The 18,614-nt window shown below is 38.5% G+C and overlaps 1 protein-coding gene across 2 annotated transcripts in view; it reads left to right on the top strand.

Annotated features, from left to right (window-relative positions):
- Nucleotides 1-17,179, top strand: part of PCNX4 (pecanex 4) — a 60,342-nt gene extending 43,163 nt beyond the window's left edge. Inside the window, exons 9-11 of one of the 2 annotated variants that reach the window (XM_077122473.1) lie at nucleotides 2,936-3,972; nucleotides 4,339-4,525; nucleotides 16,437-17,179. In XM_077122473.1, coding sequence (XP_076978588.1) covers nucleotides 2,936-3,972; nucleotides 4,339-4,525; nucleotides 16,437-16,688 — 1,476 coding nt within the window. In that variant the 3' untranslated portion in view covers nucleotides 16,689-17,179. Of the gene's footprint in view, nucleotides 1-2,935; nucleotides 3,973-4,338; nucleotides 4,526-5,469; nucleotides 9,072-16,436 lie in introns of those variants that run through there. The other variant, XM_077122472.1, reaches the window with a different exon arrangement.
- Nucleotides 17,180-18,614: the final 1,435 nt, after the last annotated feature.

The following is an 18,614-nucleotide window of genomic DNA, read 5'->3' as shown; positions in this document are numbered from 1 at the left end:
AGTAACAAAATACACCGGCTCCCTTTCCTTCCAGTCCTGTTCTTTTTATCCCTGTCTAGTTGAGCATCTCAAAAGTATATTTCAGCGTTATTTTCTTTAACTCCTACATCATCTTAGGATTTTCAGATTTACAAAAACCTTCTTCTAACTCCACTTCCCCTACCTATACCTCCCATTTCTCTCCCTCCTTTTAGGACAGAATACTTTTTTAGTGGTGCTTATTATAATCATGTCTTCAGTTGCATTTCTGCTGTTCTCTCTTCAGTTTACTCTGGGTTTCTGACCCTGTTCGCCACCAAAGCTGTTCTTGCCAAGTTCTCCAGGAACTGTCATGTTGCTAAATCCAGCTCCCAGACCTTACCTTACTTGACCTGTCAGCAGTATTTGACACAGTTGATCACTTCCTTCTCTTCATTTGTTTCATAGGTCATTCCTTCTCCGTCTCCTTTGATGGTTCTTTTCTCTTTTCCTTAAACCCTTTATATCGTGTTATTCTACAGCCAGATCCTAAGGTGACAACTCTGTCTCTGTGGTTGCTCAGGCTAAAAACATTAGAGTCATGTTTTATTCCTTTTTTAATTCTATACCCTACATCCAATCCATCAAGAAATCCCGTTAGCCCCACCTGTAAGCCGTACACTACCCCCCAACATGGCTCACCTCCCTGAGCCCATCCGCCTTTATCCCTTGCCTGGATGATTTCAGTAGTCTCCTAATTGGGCTTCTTTGCCACCCTCCAGTATATTCTCAACTCAATAATCAGACTGAACTTCTCAAAATCTAAGTCAGATCATGCTACTCTTTGCTCAAAACTCTGCAGTAGATAGATTTTTCATTCCGTTAAAGCCGAGGCCCTAAATGGTCCAGCTCCCTATTCTCTCTGCCTCGTCTGCTCCTTTACGCCTTTGACTGTACTCCACCCTATGGCTGTTTGCTCTGCTCGGGACGATTTTCATTTACGTGACCGTATGCTCACCACCTTACCACTTATCTTTGCTCAGATGTCACCTGCTCAATGGGATCCACTATGGACATCATATTTAAAATTGCACCCCACCCCCATCCCTGCACACCAAATCCGCCTTGCCTTGGTTTACTTTTACTTTATATATATATACCTTCCAACATACCTGGCAATTTAGTATTTATATTGGTGATCTGCACTTCAAATCCCCCTCGCCTTACTTTACTTTTTCTTTTACTTATATTTTTCAACACACTTGTTAATTTATTTAATACTTTTATTGGTGATGCTCATCTACCCCATTCTGTAATGCAAATGTCACAAGAGCAGAGATCTTTGTTTTATTAGGGGCTATATCCTAAGCCCCTGAAACAGTGTCTGAGTACATAATAGGCCCTCAGTAAATATTTGTCTTAGTATAGATTGGATAAAATTGCTGGTATCTAAAGCTGTTTCTTTAGTCTAGTGGTTCTCAAAGTGTAGTGTCCAGACCAGCAGTATCAACATCACCTAGGAACTTGCTGAAAATGGAAATTATTGGTCCCTGCCCCAGACTACTGAATCAGAAACTCTGGGGGTGGGTCCAGCAATTGTGTTTCAGTGAGCGCCCTGGTGAGTCTGACTCTACCTAAAGTTTGAGAACCACTGCTTTGGTCTAACCTGTACAAGTAAAAGTCAGTAAAACATGCAAAATAGTGAGGATATTTTAATTGTTTAATTTTGTTCAATTTTTTTAAATGGTGTGGTTTTATAATATATAATAACGTGTCCTTCAATTAATCTGTGCTCCATAGGACATATCATATAGAGGTATACTTTTCAGAGGCACTTTTTTCTTTTTTTACTTTGGACGCAAACTAGTTGAGCTATATAATATTTATATAACACTTTAAAGTTTACAGAGCATTTTTGTTACTTAATTTTCTCATCCCTATGTGCTAAGATTATTTTTCTTTGAGAGAGAGGGAAACAATCTCAGAGAGGTTAGGTAACCTCAAAGTTCTATAGCACCTGGTGGAGCCCTGAATGAAAACGTGTTCTCACAGTACATTCCGTGCTCTCCTGGGTCGTAGTACAACCTGGAAGCATTTTATTTTTAATCAAAGACGCTGGTAGTTTAGTTAAAAATTAAAAGGTAAATAAATAATAATAGCAAACAGGTACATTCTCTTCAATTGATTCCTTCTAGGAAAGTAATTGAAATATATTCGGAGTTCATGTCTGAACATATAATATTCATTCAGCATGTGTTTTCTGTATACCCATTCAATGCCAAGTACCGACATAGACATTAGGGATATGGTAGTAACCGAAAGAGAGCTGCTTTATGGAGTTAACGTTGTAGTTGGAGGAGACAGACAATAATCAAATAAGTAGATATATTATTGTTATTTTATTATTTCATTGACATCTTTTTAAAAAGAACCTGGAACAACGGGCAGGCCACGGTGGCTCAGCAGGCAGAGTTCTCGCCTGCCATGCCAGAAGCCTGGGTTCGATTCCCAGTGCCTGCCCATGTGAAAAAAACACAAATCTGGAACAAGGCAATGTTTAAATAAATTGTGGCACATACATACAGTAACCCTCAATCACATATAAAGTCAGGTGAAAATGATACAGAATTTTTGTACATATTGTGTAATTCCAATTTTGCTTTCTTCCAAAAATATATATATTTGGATTCAATCTTGACTTTAGATGTAGTCTTTTAAAAGTATGCTCATAGTTTTAAAGTTATTTTGTCAGTTTCTAGTGGAATTTCTAATAAATAGTGGTAGCATTATTTTTAATCTCTGTATCCATTATCAGATTTATTAAGTGCTATTAAGTTTGAGTTAAGGTGTAGCTCTTGAGTTAAAAGTGCTTTTTCCCATATTTTTATTATGACAATCCATAGGCATTTATGGACTAGTTGCTTTTCTCTGTGTAATAAATAACCAAGATTTCAAGAATTTTTAATTTCCTCTTTAGGGGTTAGAACTGCAAGAGACATCCTGCCATACTGCTGAAGCGCGAAGAGTTGATGAAGTTTTTGCAAGTGCCTTTGAACAAGAAGGGTATGCAAGAGTATGCTCCCTTAATGAACACTTTGGAAATATCTTGACACCCTGTACTGTTTTGCCTGTGAAACTGTATTCTGATGCTAGGAATGTACTGTCTGGCATAATTGATTCTCATGAAAACTTAAAAGAATTTAAAGGTGACCTTGTGAAAGTACTTGTGTGGCTACTTGTTCAGTACTGCTCCAAAAGGAGCAGTGAGCAGAATGTTCATGAAACTGAAAATAAAGGAAAAGCGTCTCTAATAATCCCACCTGCTTTGAATACTTCACCACAACCCCAATGCCCAGAAGACACGGATAGTTTAAATTCAGAGACTTTTGATGATTGGTCTGATGATAATATTTTTGGTGATGAACCAACCATCAAAAAAGGAAAAGAAGAAAAAGATCAATTGAAAGTTTTCCCAGGTACAAATGTGCCTATTCCAGGATCAGTAGAATCTCAGCGGGTTGGTGGACATTGTACAGGCCCAGTTCCTGAAAACAGTCTTTATGAAGCAGTTATATTGGGATACCCTGCTCTTGACAGAGGAAAACAAGAAGGCATGGCGTACATCCCCCTCATGGAGTTTGATTCCTCACATTCGCGCTTATTACGCTTACCTGAAGAGTGGGGGTCTAAGTGTTTGCCTATTTCCAAAATAAAGGAGATGAGCTCATTATTTCCAGAAGATTGGTACCAATTTGTTTTAAGGCAGTTGGAATGTTTTCATTCAGAAGAAAAGGCCACAAATATACTGGAAGAAATTGCAAATGATAAAGTTTTAAAAGACTTTTATGTTCATATAGTAATGACTTGTTACTTCAGTTTGTTTGGCAAAGACAATGTGACTCCTGGTCCTGGTCATCTGCTGAGAGTTTACAATAGTGTTTTGCCTTGGTCTCTCGCTTTGGATTGGCTCACAGAAAAAACAGAACTGTGCCAGCTGGCACTGAAAGCATTCAGGTAATTCATTTTGAATATATGCAAGTCATAATATTGGCAGAAAAAAAGTTAGGCTTTTTTAATCAGCTAGAAGGAGGCATTCCTTCATTTCTCTTTTTAAAAAAAATCATTTTCCTTAAGCTGAAAAAAAATGTTTACTATGTATTGTGATTATTTCAAGAATACACTTTAATTCATACTTTGTTTTATATGGAAAACCTATTTTTCATATGGCAAATTGGATTTCTTCCTTAACTGCATCGTTTTCCTGATCTTTTTATCTGAAATCATACGATTTTAGTTCATCTTAAAAATATTGATTGAACAAAATCATCAGTGAAGCTGATAAAAAATAATCTAAAACTCTTTGCTTCTCCATTTTTTTAGGTATACTGTGAAACTGATGATTGATAAGGCAAGTTTAGGTCCAATAGAAGACTTCAGAGAGCTGAGTAACTGCCTTGATGAATATGAAAGTGACTGGTACATTGGTTTGGTATCTGATGAAAAATGGAAGGAAGCAGTTTTACAAGAAAAGCCATACTTATTTTCTTTGGGGTATGATTCTAATATGGTAAGGTTAAAGATATATTTTCAAACATTTTCATTTATTGACCTTAAAAAATGAAAATCGGTTATAAAGTATAAAGAGATAAAACATTCTGGCTATAGATACATTAATTACAGTTTCAAGGCATTTGTAATCATGCCTTTATCTCCAACATATTCCATCCGTAAAATAGCCACTTCATTGTCTTTTGCCAATTTTATAGGAGTCGATTAAAAATGTTGTGTAGCCATTGTACAACTGACCTATGAGATAACCTAGTAAACATAATTTGTTAAAACATATTTGATTAAATGAATTATATTCTTGTAGCCAGCCAGTTCAAGTATGTGGATTATTACTTTGAATTCGACTCCTAGAAGATAAATTAATTTGTAAGTGGCAAAGTTTTGATTTTGCTGACATGTATATTTTATCTGAAACAAACTTGACCTGTAAAAATTCAAAGAAGCTTCAAAAAGGTGATGATTTGTCTAGGATTTAATGCTTATTCTGATTGAGTTTAAAATGTCATCTGGTACACAAATATGAAAGATTTATTATTAGAAGAGTTATAGTGCTTCCACTTCTGGCATGACAGTGTGTGGAGTTCCACAAATGTGCTCCCAGTGAAACCAGTGAAAATTGTTTTTAAAACAACCATTTAAAGCCTCTGCAAATAGACCTAAGGCCATACAGCAAGTGAAAAAACATTTATTCAAGAAAATGTACTCAAACCCAGTAAGATACTGTGGTACTTGAACCAAGACCTATTCCCTCCCTTAACCTCTCCTAGCTCAGTGATACAAAAAGTCCATTCAGAGAAGTATAGGCAAGAACACAGGGTTTCTTCCTCCCTGCTTCCAGGAGCTGTTTTCCCAGGAGGGGTAAGATGTAAGCATTTTTCATCCTGCTCCCAGCTGCCTGTTGCTGAGGTTGGGTTCCTAATACAGGGACTCCCTTCTTGCCAGGCCTGCCCGTGGGGCAGAGGTTATACTTTGAGTGTGGTACCACTAAGGATACTTGGGCTTCACCTGCGCTTATCAGGGCTCCTAAAGCATAGGCTGCATTCCAGAAGACGCCAGCCAAGAAGACCTGAGTTACTGCCCCCACCTCACCCACCTACACACACTGAGCACCTGTCTCCTACGGTAGGTATATCACTCCAGAAGTTTCCTATTGTCCCCACCCCTCACTCCAGAGCCCTTGTTCAAGAGCCCTTGCTCAGAGATTTTACCAGTGGGAGAAACAGGCCATAAAACAAAGAGCTTCAGATCTCTTTCCAAAGGAATATACTTCATTGGTAAAAGTATGGAGAAGTTCAAGCCTAAGGGGTTCTGAGAATAATGGTGGTTGTGGTGAAAAGCAATTAGTGCTATTTGGTAGATTCATTACAAATATAAACTGACTAATTTAACAGAGAATCAGGGAAAGAAACAGCTAAAATGAGCCCTCCTGGTATTGAAACAAATCTCAAAATACTGACTTCAAAAACTCTACCTTCAAATAAGCCAAATATAACTGGATCAGTCTGTGGAGCAGTTTGTACCCCAGGCCAGTACTGGAAACAATGGAGCAACCAGCCAGAAATTAGTAGAGCTTAACATCTGGGTGTAGTCAGGGAAAGAGACAATCCAAACCACCCTGTCAAAACCACTGCCACCCCAGGGTGACAGGTGATACACCAAAGGCTGCACCCCAGGGTGACAGGTGATGCACCAAAGGCTGCACCCCAGGGTGACAGGTGGTGCACCAAAGGCTGCACCCCAGGGTGACAGGTGATGCACCAAAGGCTGCACCCCAGGGTGACAGGTGGTGCACCAAAGGCTGCACCCCAGGGTGACAGGTGGTATACCAAAGGCTGCACCCCATGAAGAGCCACATGAAAGGCTTCCTGCCGTGGGAAGGGGTGAGTGGGTAGACTTCACTAGTAAATAACAAATGAAAAGCGAACAATAGTAACAGATTATAGGTAGGGTTGGGGGTGGGCCACAGTACACAGAGTTGCTACAATATGTTACCTAAAATGTCCAGTTTCCAACAAAAAATTATAAAGCATACAAAGAAACAGAGTCTGAACCATACACCATAATGAAAGCAGAGACCAGAAACTGCCTGTCAGAGTAATTAAACGAACAAAGACTTCAAAATAGCCACCATGAATATGTTCAGAGAATTAAACGAAGCCATGATTAAAGAAATAACGGAAGGTATGATGACAGAGTCACATCTTAAATGAAAAATTCACTAGATGACAGTGTCACATCTTAAATAAAAAATTCCTAGAGGTGCTCAACAGTAGATTTGAACTGGCAGAAAATATTAACTCAAAAATAGATTAATAGAGATTATGCAATCTGAAGAACAGAGGGAAAAAATGAAAATGAAGAGAGACTCAGGGAAATGTGAAGTGCCATTTTGTTAATAAAACATGTCAGGTTGGCTACATTTTTGCTCCTAATTGGTTCCTCTTTTCTAGAGCAGGGAACAAGGCTGTTACTGTGCAAGTCCTACGTGGTAAGGCTATATAGGCTTTCTTTCCACATATGAAGAAATAGCCTTTGCTGGCCAGACTGAGAGTTAAAGTACTACCCATAACCCAGCAGCTTTGTTTGTGCCTCTCTTAATCCCCAGATATGGAAGAGTTTGCATCTTTACAGGCACAGTCTGTAAAATTATTGAGTCTAGTGGAGTATGGACAATGAACATTGTGGTGTGGTTGATATAATAGGTTGTGGGAGTGATTGTAAGAGTGAGTTACTTTTAGGGATTTGTATCCAAGTGAGGCCCGAGCATTGGTCTAGATAGTTAGTGTGATTGATGGATTTATGACAAGAACAAAACTAGCATTCCAATGCCCTGGAAAGTTTCCAGTGGAAGAAAAGGCTGTTTCTTCTAGCTCAAAATCATAAGTGTCAGGTACATCATCATCAGAGTTCTGTTCTGATTATCATTGTCATTTCTAGAGAGGATACCATTTGCCTTCATCTTGGTAATACCAAGATTGCAGAGGTTGGCTGGGATAATACCTAGATAAAGTCCAGTGCCATTTTCCTTGTTTATACATAGAAATTTATTTCAGTCTGGGCATTTTATGCTATTGGGGCTTCTTTTTCTTCAAGAGTAAGATAAATATGATGAGACAGCCATTTTTTTTTTTTACATATCAAAAGGTATATTGGTCTTTGAGAAATATTTCGTTTATATCTATCAGGGTCTGAATGTCTGTAGATATGGCCAATAACTGGTACCCTTCTGTGGAATCTAAATTAGCACAGATCCTGCATTTTGACAGATTGTCTAGGTTGGCAACCCGTTGTATAGCTGGGAAAAAATAATGGTGAATAACAGGACCAGGAGGGTAAGGAAAAGAGAAAGAAAAGGAAAGAATGCACATTTTTTCATCTGTAGGTCTTGGGAAAAGCTATCGAATTCAATTGCTGTCTACTTTTGGGTGACCTGAAATTCTTTTAAGGATGAGTTGTGATTACCAGTGGCCGTACTTTTCCAGTGGTTAGATGGTGCTCTTTTGAGATAGGTGTTTCCAAGGCCCTACACCAGCAGGTTCAGCTACCCGTTAGTTGGTAAGGAGAACCTCATAAGGCCCTTTCTAGCAAGTTTCCAAAAAGTTTTTTAATTGATATCTTTTCCAGTACACAGACTTTTCCAGGCTGCAGATTTTTGTAGTCAGTTGGTGTCAGGCAGTGTTCTCCTCCTTCAAAGACTTCTTTGACCTGTGAAACATAAGCTTAAGAGTAACTCATTAGCACCTCACAAAATTTAAGTCAGTCTTGTTGGGCAATATTAGGGTCTATAAGTAAAATATGAGGTGAATAGTAAAGGTCTTCCAATAACAACTTCAAAGGGTGTGAGTTTATGCTTCTCGCAGGGGGCTGAGTGTAGACTGAGCAGGACTAGTGGAAGTCTTCAGGCAAGTGTGATTGAAGCAAGTCACTAAGCTTGTCTAACTGTTTGGTTATCATGTTGGTCCTTTCTAACAGGCCTATCGATTGGGGTGGTATGGGCAATGAAATCTTTGATATACAGGGAAGGCTCTGCATATTTCTTGAATTTCTTTTATTATTTCTCCTTTAAAATGAGTGCCTCTATCAGTGTGAAGTTCCGTGGGAGCGCCCCAAGATGGAAATGGTGTTTTCAAGTAGTTTCTTAGCCACAAAACAGATAGTAACTTGTCTACAAGGGAAGGTTTCTACCCAGTGACAGAATGCAGAGATCATCATTAGTACGTATCTGTATCCATGAGAAGGGAGAAGCTGGATAAAGTCCATGTGCCAAATTAGCACAGGCCCAGAGAGGAAAGGAAAATGTCCCGTGGGAAACTTTAATGGCTTCCCTGCCTGTTGAGTTATATTATAAAAGTGTCTCCTCCAGAATTTTTCCGTTATTTCTATCATTTTGGCTGTTCAAAGGTGTGTGAGTGAAGGAAGTACACAGAATATTGATGATTTTAAGGCATCAGATAATACCGGGTGGCTCCTAGGCCTTATCCAGATGTTTTGGTTTGTTTAGGCTCTTCTCTTTGGGAGTTGCCACTTCTTCATATTTTATTAAGTCATTGGGTTTGCAGGGGTGGGTAGAATGGAAGATTAGGTGGGGGTGGGGGCTTGATCATCCCACGCACAGCACTCAGTTTGTTTTTGAGAGAATTCAGGCTGCTGCCTTAGCAGTCTGATCAGCCAAGTCATTTCTCTTGCTTTTTTCTGAATTGAGGGTTTCCTGAGTGTGAACTTTAACTTTGATAAATGTAATTAGCCATGGGGAGCAGAAGAACTTCTAAAATAGTTTAGTTACGTACTTTTCATTCCTAATGGCAACTCCAGGAAAGGTTTGATTCCAAAGCATACCAAAATCATATACTACACCAAAGACATATCTACTATTAATTTAAATATTATGTTTGCTCTTAACCATAGATATTTGGCAAGCTTGAGTAAGGTCTGTTAATTCTGCCTTTGGGGCAGAAGTTTCTGTAGGAAGGAAACCGCTCTCAAGCAGCTCTGTTAATGCATATCCAGCTTGACTCTACCTTCTGAGGCTTCAGTTTTTAAATATGACCCATCAGTAGAGATGATTAGATCTGGGTTTTCTAGTGGGATTTCCTTGAGGTCTGGCCTAGGGGAAACGTGGGTTTTGGTAAGAATTACTCAGTCATGATCAGATGCTCCTTCATAAGAATGGCAGAATTAGAGGAGGCATATTATAAAGGCACATATATATGAGAGGGAGAGAGAAGCATAAGTTCAAAAATATGTCAGTTGTGCAGCAGAGAAATGTTGAGTTAAAGCAGAATTAAGCAAAGATTCCATAGCATGAGGAACAAAAAGATAAGTTGGTTATGTATAACTGTATCTGCAGTAACTTTAACTAGTTTGGCTGCTGTAGCCACTGATCAGAGACAAGACAGGTATACTCAGGTTACAGTATCTGACTGTATACTGCAGTATCCAGTGGACCTCTTGACTTCTCCATGCCCTTGAGTTAATATTCCTAAGGCATTTTGCTTCCTTTCATGGACGCAGCTGGAAGGGTAATCATAGGTAGACCAAGGGCAGAGGTGTCTCATAGGGCCTCCTTCAGATTACAGAAGGCATCAATCTGGTTTTGATTCCAGATCAAAGGATCTGGTACGGTATGCTGAAGGAGTTCATAGAGAGGTTGAGCTAGAAGGGAGAAGTTTGTTATCCAATTTCAGCAGTCCTAAGAATCCTCTTAGTTGCATTTTTGTCTGGGGCTTGGGAAAGTCTTATATAGAAGAGATCTTGGGGGAACCTGATAGTTCCCTGGTTCTAAAGAGTGTACACTAGATATTTGACATCTTGCTGCACAAATTGGAGTTTGTAGAGGCTGTACGACTGACTCTAGGCTAGGTGTTGTAGTAAATGTTGGGAGTCAAGCTGGCATGTTTGTTCGTTCTGGGAACACACAGGAAGATTATAGATACATTGCATGACAGTGGAGCTTGAGGGAATGATTATAAGTCATTTTTAAGAGTTTGAGAAAAGTAATTGAGGGAGTCCATGAATCCCTGAGGCATAACAGTCCAGGTGTACTATAATTTTTTCCATGCTGACAGGGTAGACTGGTCTGCTAAGGAATGCACTGCAGAGGTCAACTACATGACATGACTAGTCCCAGGAAGAACCTGGAATAGGAGTAAATGAGGATTTGGGCCTAACAGAGAAGCAAGGAATGACAGTTTTATTTATTGCTCTTAGATCTTGGGCAAATCCCCATCCTTTACCGCTGGGTTTTCTTACAGGAAGAGTGAGAGTATTACAGGGGCTAGTACATGGGATTGTTAAGCCCCTCTGGATGAAGTCTTGAATAATAGGGGTTAAACCACTTATGGCTGGCTTCTGGTTTGAGGGGGTATTGCGAAAGTTTGGGAAGGGGTATGGAGGGGTCTGTTTGAATGAAAATTTGTTCTGTGCTTTTAATTTTTCCTATATCCTAGGAGATTAGAACCATAACTCTTCAGGGATGGAGGGCAGGAGATTAGTATCTATTGATCTGTTTCTAGACTTAGTGTATGCAGGTGACACAGAAATTCTTGGTCTAAAGGGGATTCTGGGTGAGGTAGAAATAAAGTTATTTCTCCCTTTTCATTAAATTTAAGATCACATTTCCACTTGTGCAGAAGATATCATTCCTATTAGGTTAATTGGGACAGTATCACAAAGTAGTAAAGAATTTATTTCTGTGAATGATCCTAGGGTAACAGAGATTGGGACCCATTTGGAAGTGGTTCAGACTTGATTAGAGACCCCCATAATATGTAAATTTGTACTGTACTTCATTAGCGAGGGATTAATGACAGAGAGAATAGCACTGGTGTTGATTAAGAAAGTACAAGTTTCTCCATTAATTGTGAGCTTTGTTTCTTCTTGCTGGTTAAATGTGAGGGCTGAGAGCAACCCAAAAGTGCCCTTATAGTATAGTCAATGAGTATTACATGATAAAAAGATGTGGATTGGCAGCATGGTTATGATGTTTGCTTTTTAATTTAAAAAAATTAAATTAATTTTCCAGTGCCCCAGTTTCTTGCCATGACAGATACTAGGTGGTCTTGGGTTATGGGATGATTTAGGAGGGGCCACAGTTGTTGTAATTATAAAGCAAGTAGTTGGCTTGTTTAGTGGCCTTTTCAATTTCTACAGTACAAGCTAACCATTCAGTTAAATTTGCCAGCTTGATAATGGAAACTGTTTCCCAGTTAAGTCTGTGACTTTTTACTAAGCTAGCCTTTAAGTCCATTGACAAACAGCATTAAAAGCAATTCTGGGCAGGCCATGGTGGCTCAGCAGGCAAAGTTCTCACCTGCCATTCTGGAGACCTGGGTTCAATTCCCGGTGCCTGCCCATGTCAAAAAAAAAAAAAAGAAAAGCAATTCTGGCTCTGGGTTCATCGTGGGATAGTCTGGAGTGTTCAGCAAACGTGCTTGCTAGTCTTGAAGATAAAAGATGCATTCACCTTTATGCTGCTTGCATCCTTAGACCTTGCCCAATCAATTTTTCTGGGAAAGGCCTTAGGAACAGCATCTAACATTGTTGGGGTTATGATTTTAGCTTAATGTTGAGTGAGGGGAGCTACTTAAATGGTCATATCTTCTGGGTCCTTCCAATTTGCCGTTCTAATCTAATTTGGGGCTTCTCCAAACAACCTAACCTAAGATTAGGTAGGCAGGTTGAAAGACCTATATTCAGATGCATAATCCTTCAGTACATTTGTGAGGGTATTCCTTTGGCTTAGGGAATTCTTTAGCTATGGCCTAGAGTGCCACCTTAGACCAAGGGGTGAAGGTAAACTGGTCAGGCCTCTGCTATCAGAGTTGGTGTTTTCTGCAGGGTTTACCTTGAGAGCATTTGAAGATGGAGCTCAGAGTGGAAAGGAAGTTCAGATAGTAAGGAAGAGGAAGAGGTGGTGGACTCAATGGGGCAAGCTGGCAAAGGAGGGTATAGAGGTGGTAGAGCGGAGGGTATAGAGGTGGTAGAGCAGAAGGTATAGACTCAAGGGAATTTGGGATTTTAGTTCCTGATCAGCTTGAGATCATTTAGAGACAGTATCTTTTAGGGATGCAGCTTTTAGAATCTTGAACCCCTTTTGACCCCTCTAAATACCAATTGAAAAAAAACACTCCGTTGTGCTCATCTTATTTTGCAACCACCAATTTTCCAATTGTAGTTATAAAAATACAAGTTTATCTAATGAAAGGATCCCTAAATTGACCGTTGATTAGACTGACTATCCCAAACAATTTTCTTTCCATTTGTTCAAAAACAAACATGGACGACTACTATGTTTGAATATGTAATGGCCTAGAGCCCCCAAAGGGAATTCAGAACCTGTATTTGAATCATTGGCACCCGTGACCAGGACAGCAAACAGAACTGCAATGTAAGGATACAGAGCTCAGATCTGAGAAAACTTATCTTTGGCCTTTGAAGAGACTGGAGGAGACAGTGAGTCCGAAGGGCTCAGTGGTACTAGAACCCATTTCCAGTAAAGACTTTGGAGGCTGAAGGAGAATATCTTCAGATCCCACTTCTGGTGCCAAAATTGCCAAAAGAAATGTTATTGCAAATAGAAAGAAGAGAGCTTTATTAACTGTATAATAATTTGCAAGTTGGGCAACATCAAGTAAAAGTGTTAGGGGTCATTGGAAATTTATAATCCACGAAAAAGGGAAATGGTGGTTGTCAGATGAGCTCTGTTCTAGCAGCTTATTTAACCGCAAGTTTTAAGGAAATTTGTCTGAAAAGAATAGGTTGGAGCATAGGTCTCTTCTTTCTTGTCCTATTTCCTGCAAGTCTCTTTCTCCAAACTGTGCATTCCTGAAATCTGATTGTTTTAACATAGGGTGTCCACCCTATGTACCTCCTTTTCCGGGAGCCGTTTTGTAAGCCAGGGTCTGAAGGTCAGTGTAGAGTTCCTTTCACACGCTCAACAAGCTAGGATAGAAGGGCGCTTCCTCAGCTTCATCATAAGCACCCGTGGAAAGTCTTCAGCTGGCTGACTTACTGAAAGAGTGGGTGATTTCCTCCTAAGAGTAGGAGCAAGATTAGGATGTTCACTCTCTCCACTTCTATTAAACATCATTCTGGAGGTTCTAGTCAGGGAAATTAGGTAAGAAAATAAAATAAAAGGCATCCAGATTGGAAAGAAAGAAGAAAAACTATATTTGCTGATGGTATTATCTTATAGGTAGACAATCCTAAAGAATCCACTAAGCCATTATTATTAATAAATGAATTAAGCATGTTTGCAGGGTACAAGATCAACATATAAAAATCAGTTGTGTTTCTACATAATAACAATAAACAATCCAAATTAAGAAAATCCCAATTACAGTAGTATCAAAAAGAAAAAAATACTTAGGAATAAATTTTACAATGTGTCAACCTTAAACTCTAAAAACTATAAAACATTGTTGAAAGAAATTAAAATTCTAAATAAATAGAAATTTATCCAATGTTAATGGATTGGCAAACATATTTTTAAGATGGCAGTACTTCCCAAATTGATCTACAGATTCAAAGCAATCCCTTTCAGAATCCCAGTTCTTTGAAGAAATTGAAAGGCTGATTTTAAAATTCAGATGAAATTATAAGGAGTCCGGAATAGCCAGAACAGTCTTAAAAAGAACAAAGTTGTAGGACTTAAACTTCCAAATTTCAAAACTTAGTACAAAGCAAGAGTGATTGAGACGTAAAGATAAGCATATAGATCAGTGAAGTAGAATTGAGAGTCCAGAAGTAAATCATGTGTCTATGGTCAGTTGATTTTCAGGAAAGTTGCCAAGACTTCAATATGGAAAGTATAGTCTTTGCAGCACATTGCTCTGGGAGACTGGGCAATTATTGGCAAAAGGATGAATAGACCCTGTATTAATTTTGCAGATCTGCCATAACAATTACCACAAACTGGGTAGCTTAAAACAATAGAAATTTATTCTTTATCAGCTCTGGAGGCCAGAATTCCAAAATCAAGGGACCAGCAGTGGTATACCCTCTCTGAAGTCTCAGGGAAGAATCCTTCTTTGCCTCTTCCAGCATCTGGTAGCTCTTGGCATTCCTTGGCTTGGGACAGTATAATTACTCTCTGATTCTGTCTTCACAAGACCTTCTTTCCTGTGTCTCTCTCTGTGTCAGATTTCTCTCTCCATTGTCTTGTAAGGACACCAGTCATTTGGGGCCCACCCTAAAGTCAAGATGATCTTATCTCACGATCCTTAACTTAATTAAATCTGTAAAGACCCTATTTCCAAATAAGGTCACATTACAGGTACTGAAGCTTAGGACTTAGAGATAAATTTTTTAGGGAATACAAACTAACACACTACAGACCCTTACTGTACCCCATATACAAAAGTTAATAGACAGTGAGTCAGAGACCCAAATGGAGGAGCTAAAACTATAACATTCATAGAAGAAAATGTAGGGCCAAATCTTCATGATCTCAGATTTGGTAGTTCTTAGATATGCCACCAAAAGCATGAGCAAAAAAAGAAATAATAAATAAATTGAACTTTATAAAAATTTAAAACTTGATAAGAAACTATCAAATATATGCAAATCATATTTCTGTCAAGGGGCTTATATCCAGAATATATAAAAAGCTCTTAAAACTAAATAACTGAGAAAAACATTTAAAAATAGACAAAGGATCTGAACAGATATTTCTCTAATGATGATATATAAATGGTATATAAGCACATGTAAACATGCCCATTCATCAGAGAAATACAAATCAAAACCATGAGATACCATTTCATGCTCACTAAGGAGGTTGTAATTAAATGTCATGTAATAACGTGTTGGTGAGGATATGGAACAATCAGAACCCTCATACATTGCCCGTGGGAATATAAAATGGTGCAGACACTTTGGCAAACAGACTGGCAGTTTCTCAATGTGTTACCATATGACCCAGCAGTTCCGCTCCTAAGTTTATATCCAAGAGAAATGAAGACATATGTCCTTATAAAACTTGTAAACAAATGAAAAAGAATTATTCATAATAACCAAAAGGTGGAAACAATCCAGATGCCCACCAGCTGACAAATAAATGTGATGTAGCCACACAATGGTAATTGTTTGGCCATGAAAAGCAATGAAATACTGATACCAGCTACAGAATGGATGAGCCTTGCAAACATTATGTAAGTGAAAGAAGCTAGTTAGTCATAAAAGACCAAATATTTTATGATTTTGTTTATATGAGATGTCTATAATAGGCAAATCCATAAAAACAGAAAATAGATTAGTGGTTGCTTACAGTGAGGTGACATGGGGAAGATAGGATAATAGCTCAAGTGTACAGCTTTTCTTTTTAAGGTGATGAAAATGTTCTAAGATTGACTGTCATTGATGGTCACTCTGTAAAGAAACTATCAATTGTACACTTTAAATGGGTAAATTTTATGGTATTTGAATTCTATCTCAGTAAAGGTAGCTTTAAAAAAAGAGCTTTCTCGCCTGAAGTGCCTGAGACCTAGATTTGATTCCCGGAGCCTGCACATGCCAAATAAAAGAAAGGAAAAGAGCCAACTGCATTATTGTCCAATGACTAGTATGTATGACTTAGGCGTCACCGAGGCTGGATGGGGTGAGGGAGCAGAGAAGGAAAGGAAAGGAAAGTAGCTTATATTTGGTGTTCTGGTCACAAAGTGAAATGACTGCCAGAGAATTCGTCCTCTCATACCGAGGGTGTTCAGGAAATACCAGTGATTTCTGATTCTGAACACAAGCAGCTCATATGTGTACATTTTAATACACCACTTTCTGGTTTTTTTTTTTTGCTCTTGGGGAAAAATTTATCTATCTGCAGTGGGATCTTCCCCTAAATCTATAAGTAAAATGTGAAGGCATGAATATAATCTCTTCCTTTTCTCTCTCCATATCTTTTTTATACGTTGAAGGGCGTTTACACTGGGAGAGTGCTCACTCTTCAGGAATTACTCATCCAGGTGGGGAAGTTAAACGCTGAAGCGGTTAGAGGACAGTGGGCCAATCTTTCGTGGGAATTGCTGTATGCCACGAATGATGACGAGGAGCGTTACAGCATACAAGCGCAACCGCTGCTCCTACGAAACCTTACCGTGCAAGCGGCTGATCCTCCCTTGGGATATCCCATTTATTCTTCAAAACCGCTCCATATGCATTTGTATTAGAAGCCATTGCAGCTTATAAATGTAATGTCTTCAGGTGGGGTGTTTTATCTTCAAATGGGGTGTTTTATTTTTCATCTTAGAAAAGTAAAAATAGGATTTCCGTAATTCTGCTGGACTATTTTTTACCCCAAGTTAGATGCCTGAGAAAAACTAAGCAACATAAAATTATCCTTCTAGCCATACTATGGGTTTTAAAAAAAACCACTTTATGTCTAACATAAGACTTAGAACTTGTTGGCCAGTATTTGTGCCCTATGGACTGTGGTATGGTAGGCTTTTAGAAATAGAATAAAATATTTGTATAAGATTAGAAAGTGAATTTTTTATGCTTTCTTAAATGTGTATAGGTTATTCACATTGCGGAAGCCAACAGTGTGTCGTTTTTACACACTTAGAGATATGTGTGTCAATGTTTTTAGTGATAGTGAATCCTACTGAAGATGAACATATTGTATATATATTTATTTGAAATAAAATTTTTATAATACACATTTGGCATTTGTGCTGTTTTAGTTTTACTTTTAACATAGTCTGAATGTTTTCATATAATGTATGTGTTCATTTTCTTTTCATATACTTTTGATTCCAAAATCCTAAAAACTTGTAATAAAATATCTTCCAATAAAGTCTTGTCCCTCCTCTCCAGATAGCCTTTTGATATATGTGAGAGGTCGAGGGTTAATTCCCTCCTCCGTGTGAGCACTCCAAGGGTTAGCGGTGTTGGGTAATCTGAGTGCGTGCTGGAGGGCTCTGTTTAGATATCGCACTTTAGGCATTTCTTGTCAACTGAATACACTGCTCCTGAAGACTGACTCAGTTACTAGTGTCTTAAAGTATCTGAACTAAAGACAAAAAGGGGAGTGAGGAAAGTTTCCAGAATGTGTATACCCCTCTACCCCCCACCTTTATATAGTTCTTATTACAGATTGCATGTTTGTACCTCATGAGTTCAAAACCACTGCTTTATCCTTAGATTTCAAGCATTTACCTTTTAGATCTTGTAGAAAGTATAAAGTGAGGTAACAAACCAGAGATACAGTAGTACTGGCATTAATATTTACCCATATCATTACCCTTACTGGTGATCCTTATTTCTTCATGTGGTTTCAATCTGTTGTCTACTGTCCTTTTCTTTTAACCTGCAGAACTCTCTTTAGCATCTCTTATAGGGCCAGTCTAGTGGTGCAAACTTCTTCAGCTTTTGTTTATCTGAGAATATCATTTTCAAAAGACAGTTTTCTAGAATTCAGAATTCTTGGTTGGCAATTTTTAGCTTTCAACAGTTTAAATATGTCATCTCACTTCCTCTTACCTCCAAGATTTCCGATGAGATTGATTTCAACACAATCCTATTGAAAGTACCTTGTATGTGACACAATGCTTCTCTTTTGCTACTTTCAGAATTCTTTATCTTTGGCATTTGGCAGTTTGCTGTGATATGTCTCAATGTGGGTCTATTTGTTTTATCCTGTTTGGAGTTCATTGAGTGTCTTGGATGTATATATTCTTGTCTTTCCTTACTTTTAATATGTTTTCAGCCTTTATTTCTTTGAATATTCTCTCTGTCCCTTTCATTCTTCTCTTTTTAGGATTCCCACATTCATATATTAGTTCACTGATGGTGTCTGTTCTGGTTTGAATCCATTGTGAACCCCAGAAAAGCCAAGTTCTTTAATCCTCGTTCAGTATTGCTGAGTGGGATCTTTTTTTATTGTCTCCATGGAGATATAACCCACCCAATTGTGAGTGGTATCCTTTTGATTAGATGGTTTCCACAGATGTGTCTCCACCCATTCAAGGTTGCTTACTGGTGCCCTTTAAGAGGGAATCATTTTGGAAAAAGCTAAAGAACCAACAGAGCTCACACACCCAGAGACCTTTGGAGATACGTAAAGAAAATGCCCCTGGGGAAGCCATTGAAGAAGC

The sequence above is a fragment of the Tamandua tetradactyla genome, chromosome 12 (assembly GCF_023851605.1).
Source record: "Tamandua tetradactyla isolate mTamTet1 chromosome 12, mTamTet1.pri, whole genome shotgun sequence".
Classification (NCBI taxonomy): Eukaryota; Metazoa; Chordata; class Mammalia; order Pilosa; family Myrmecophagidae; genus Tamandua; species Tamandua tetradactyla.
Note: the sequence above shows the minus strand (reverse complement) of the source record. Positions and strands in the feature narration are given on the sequence as shown.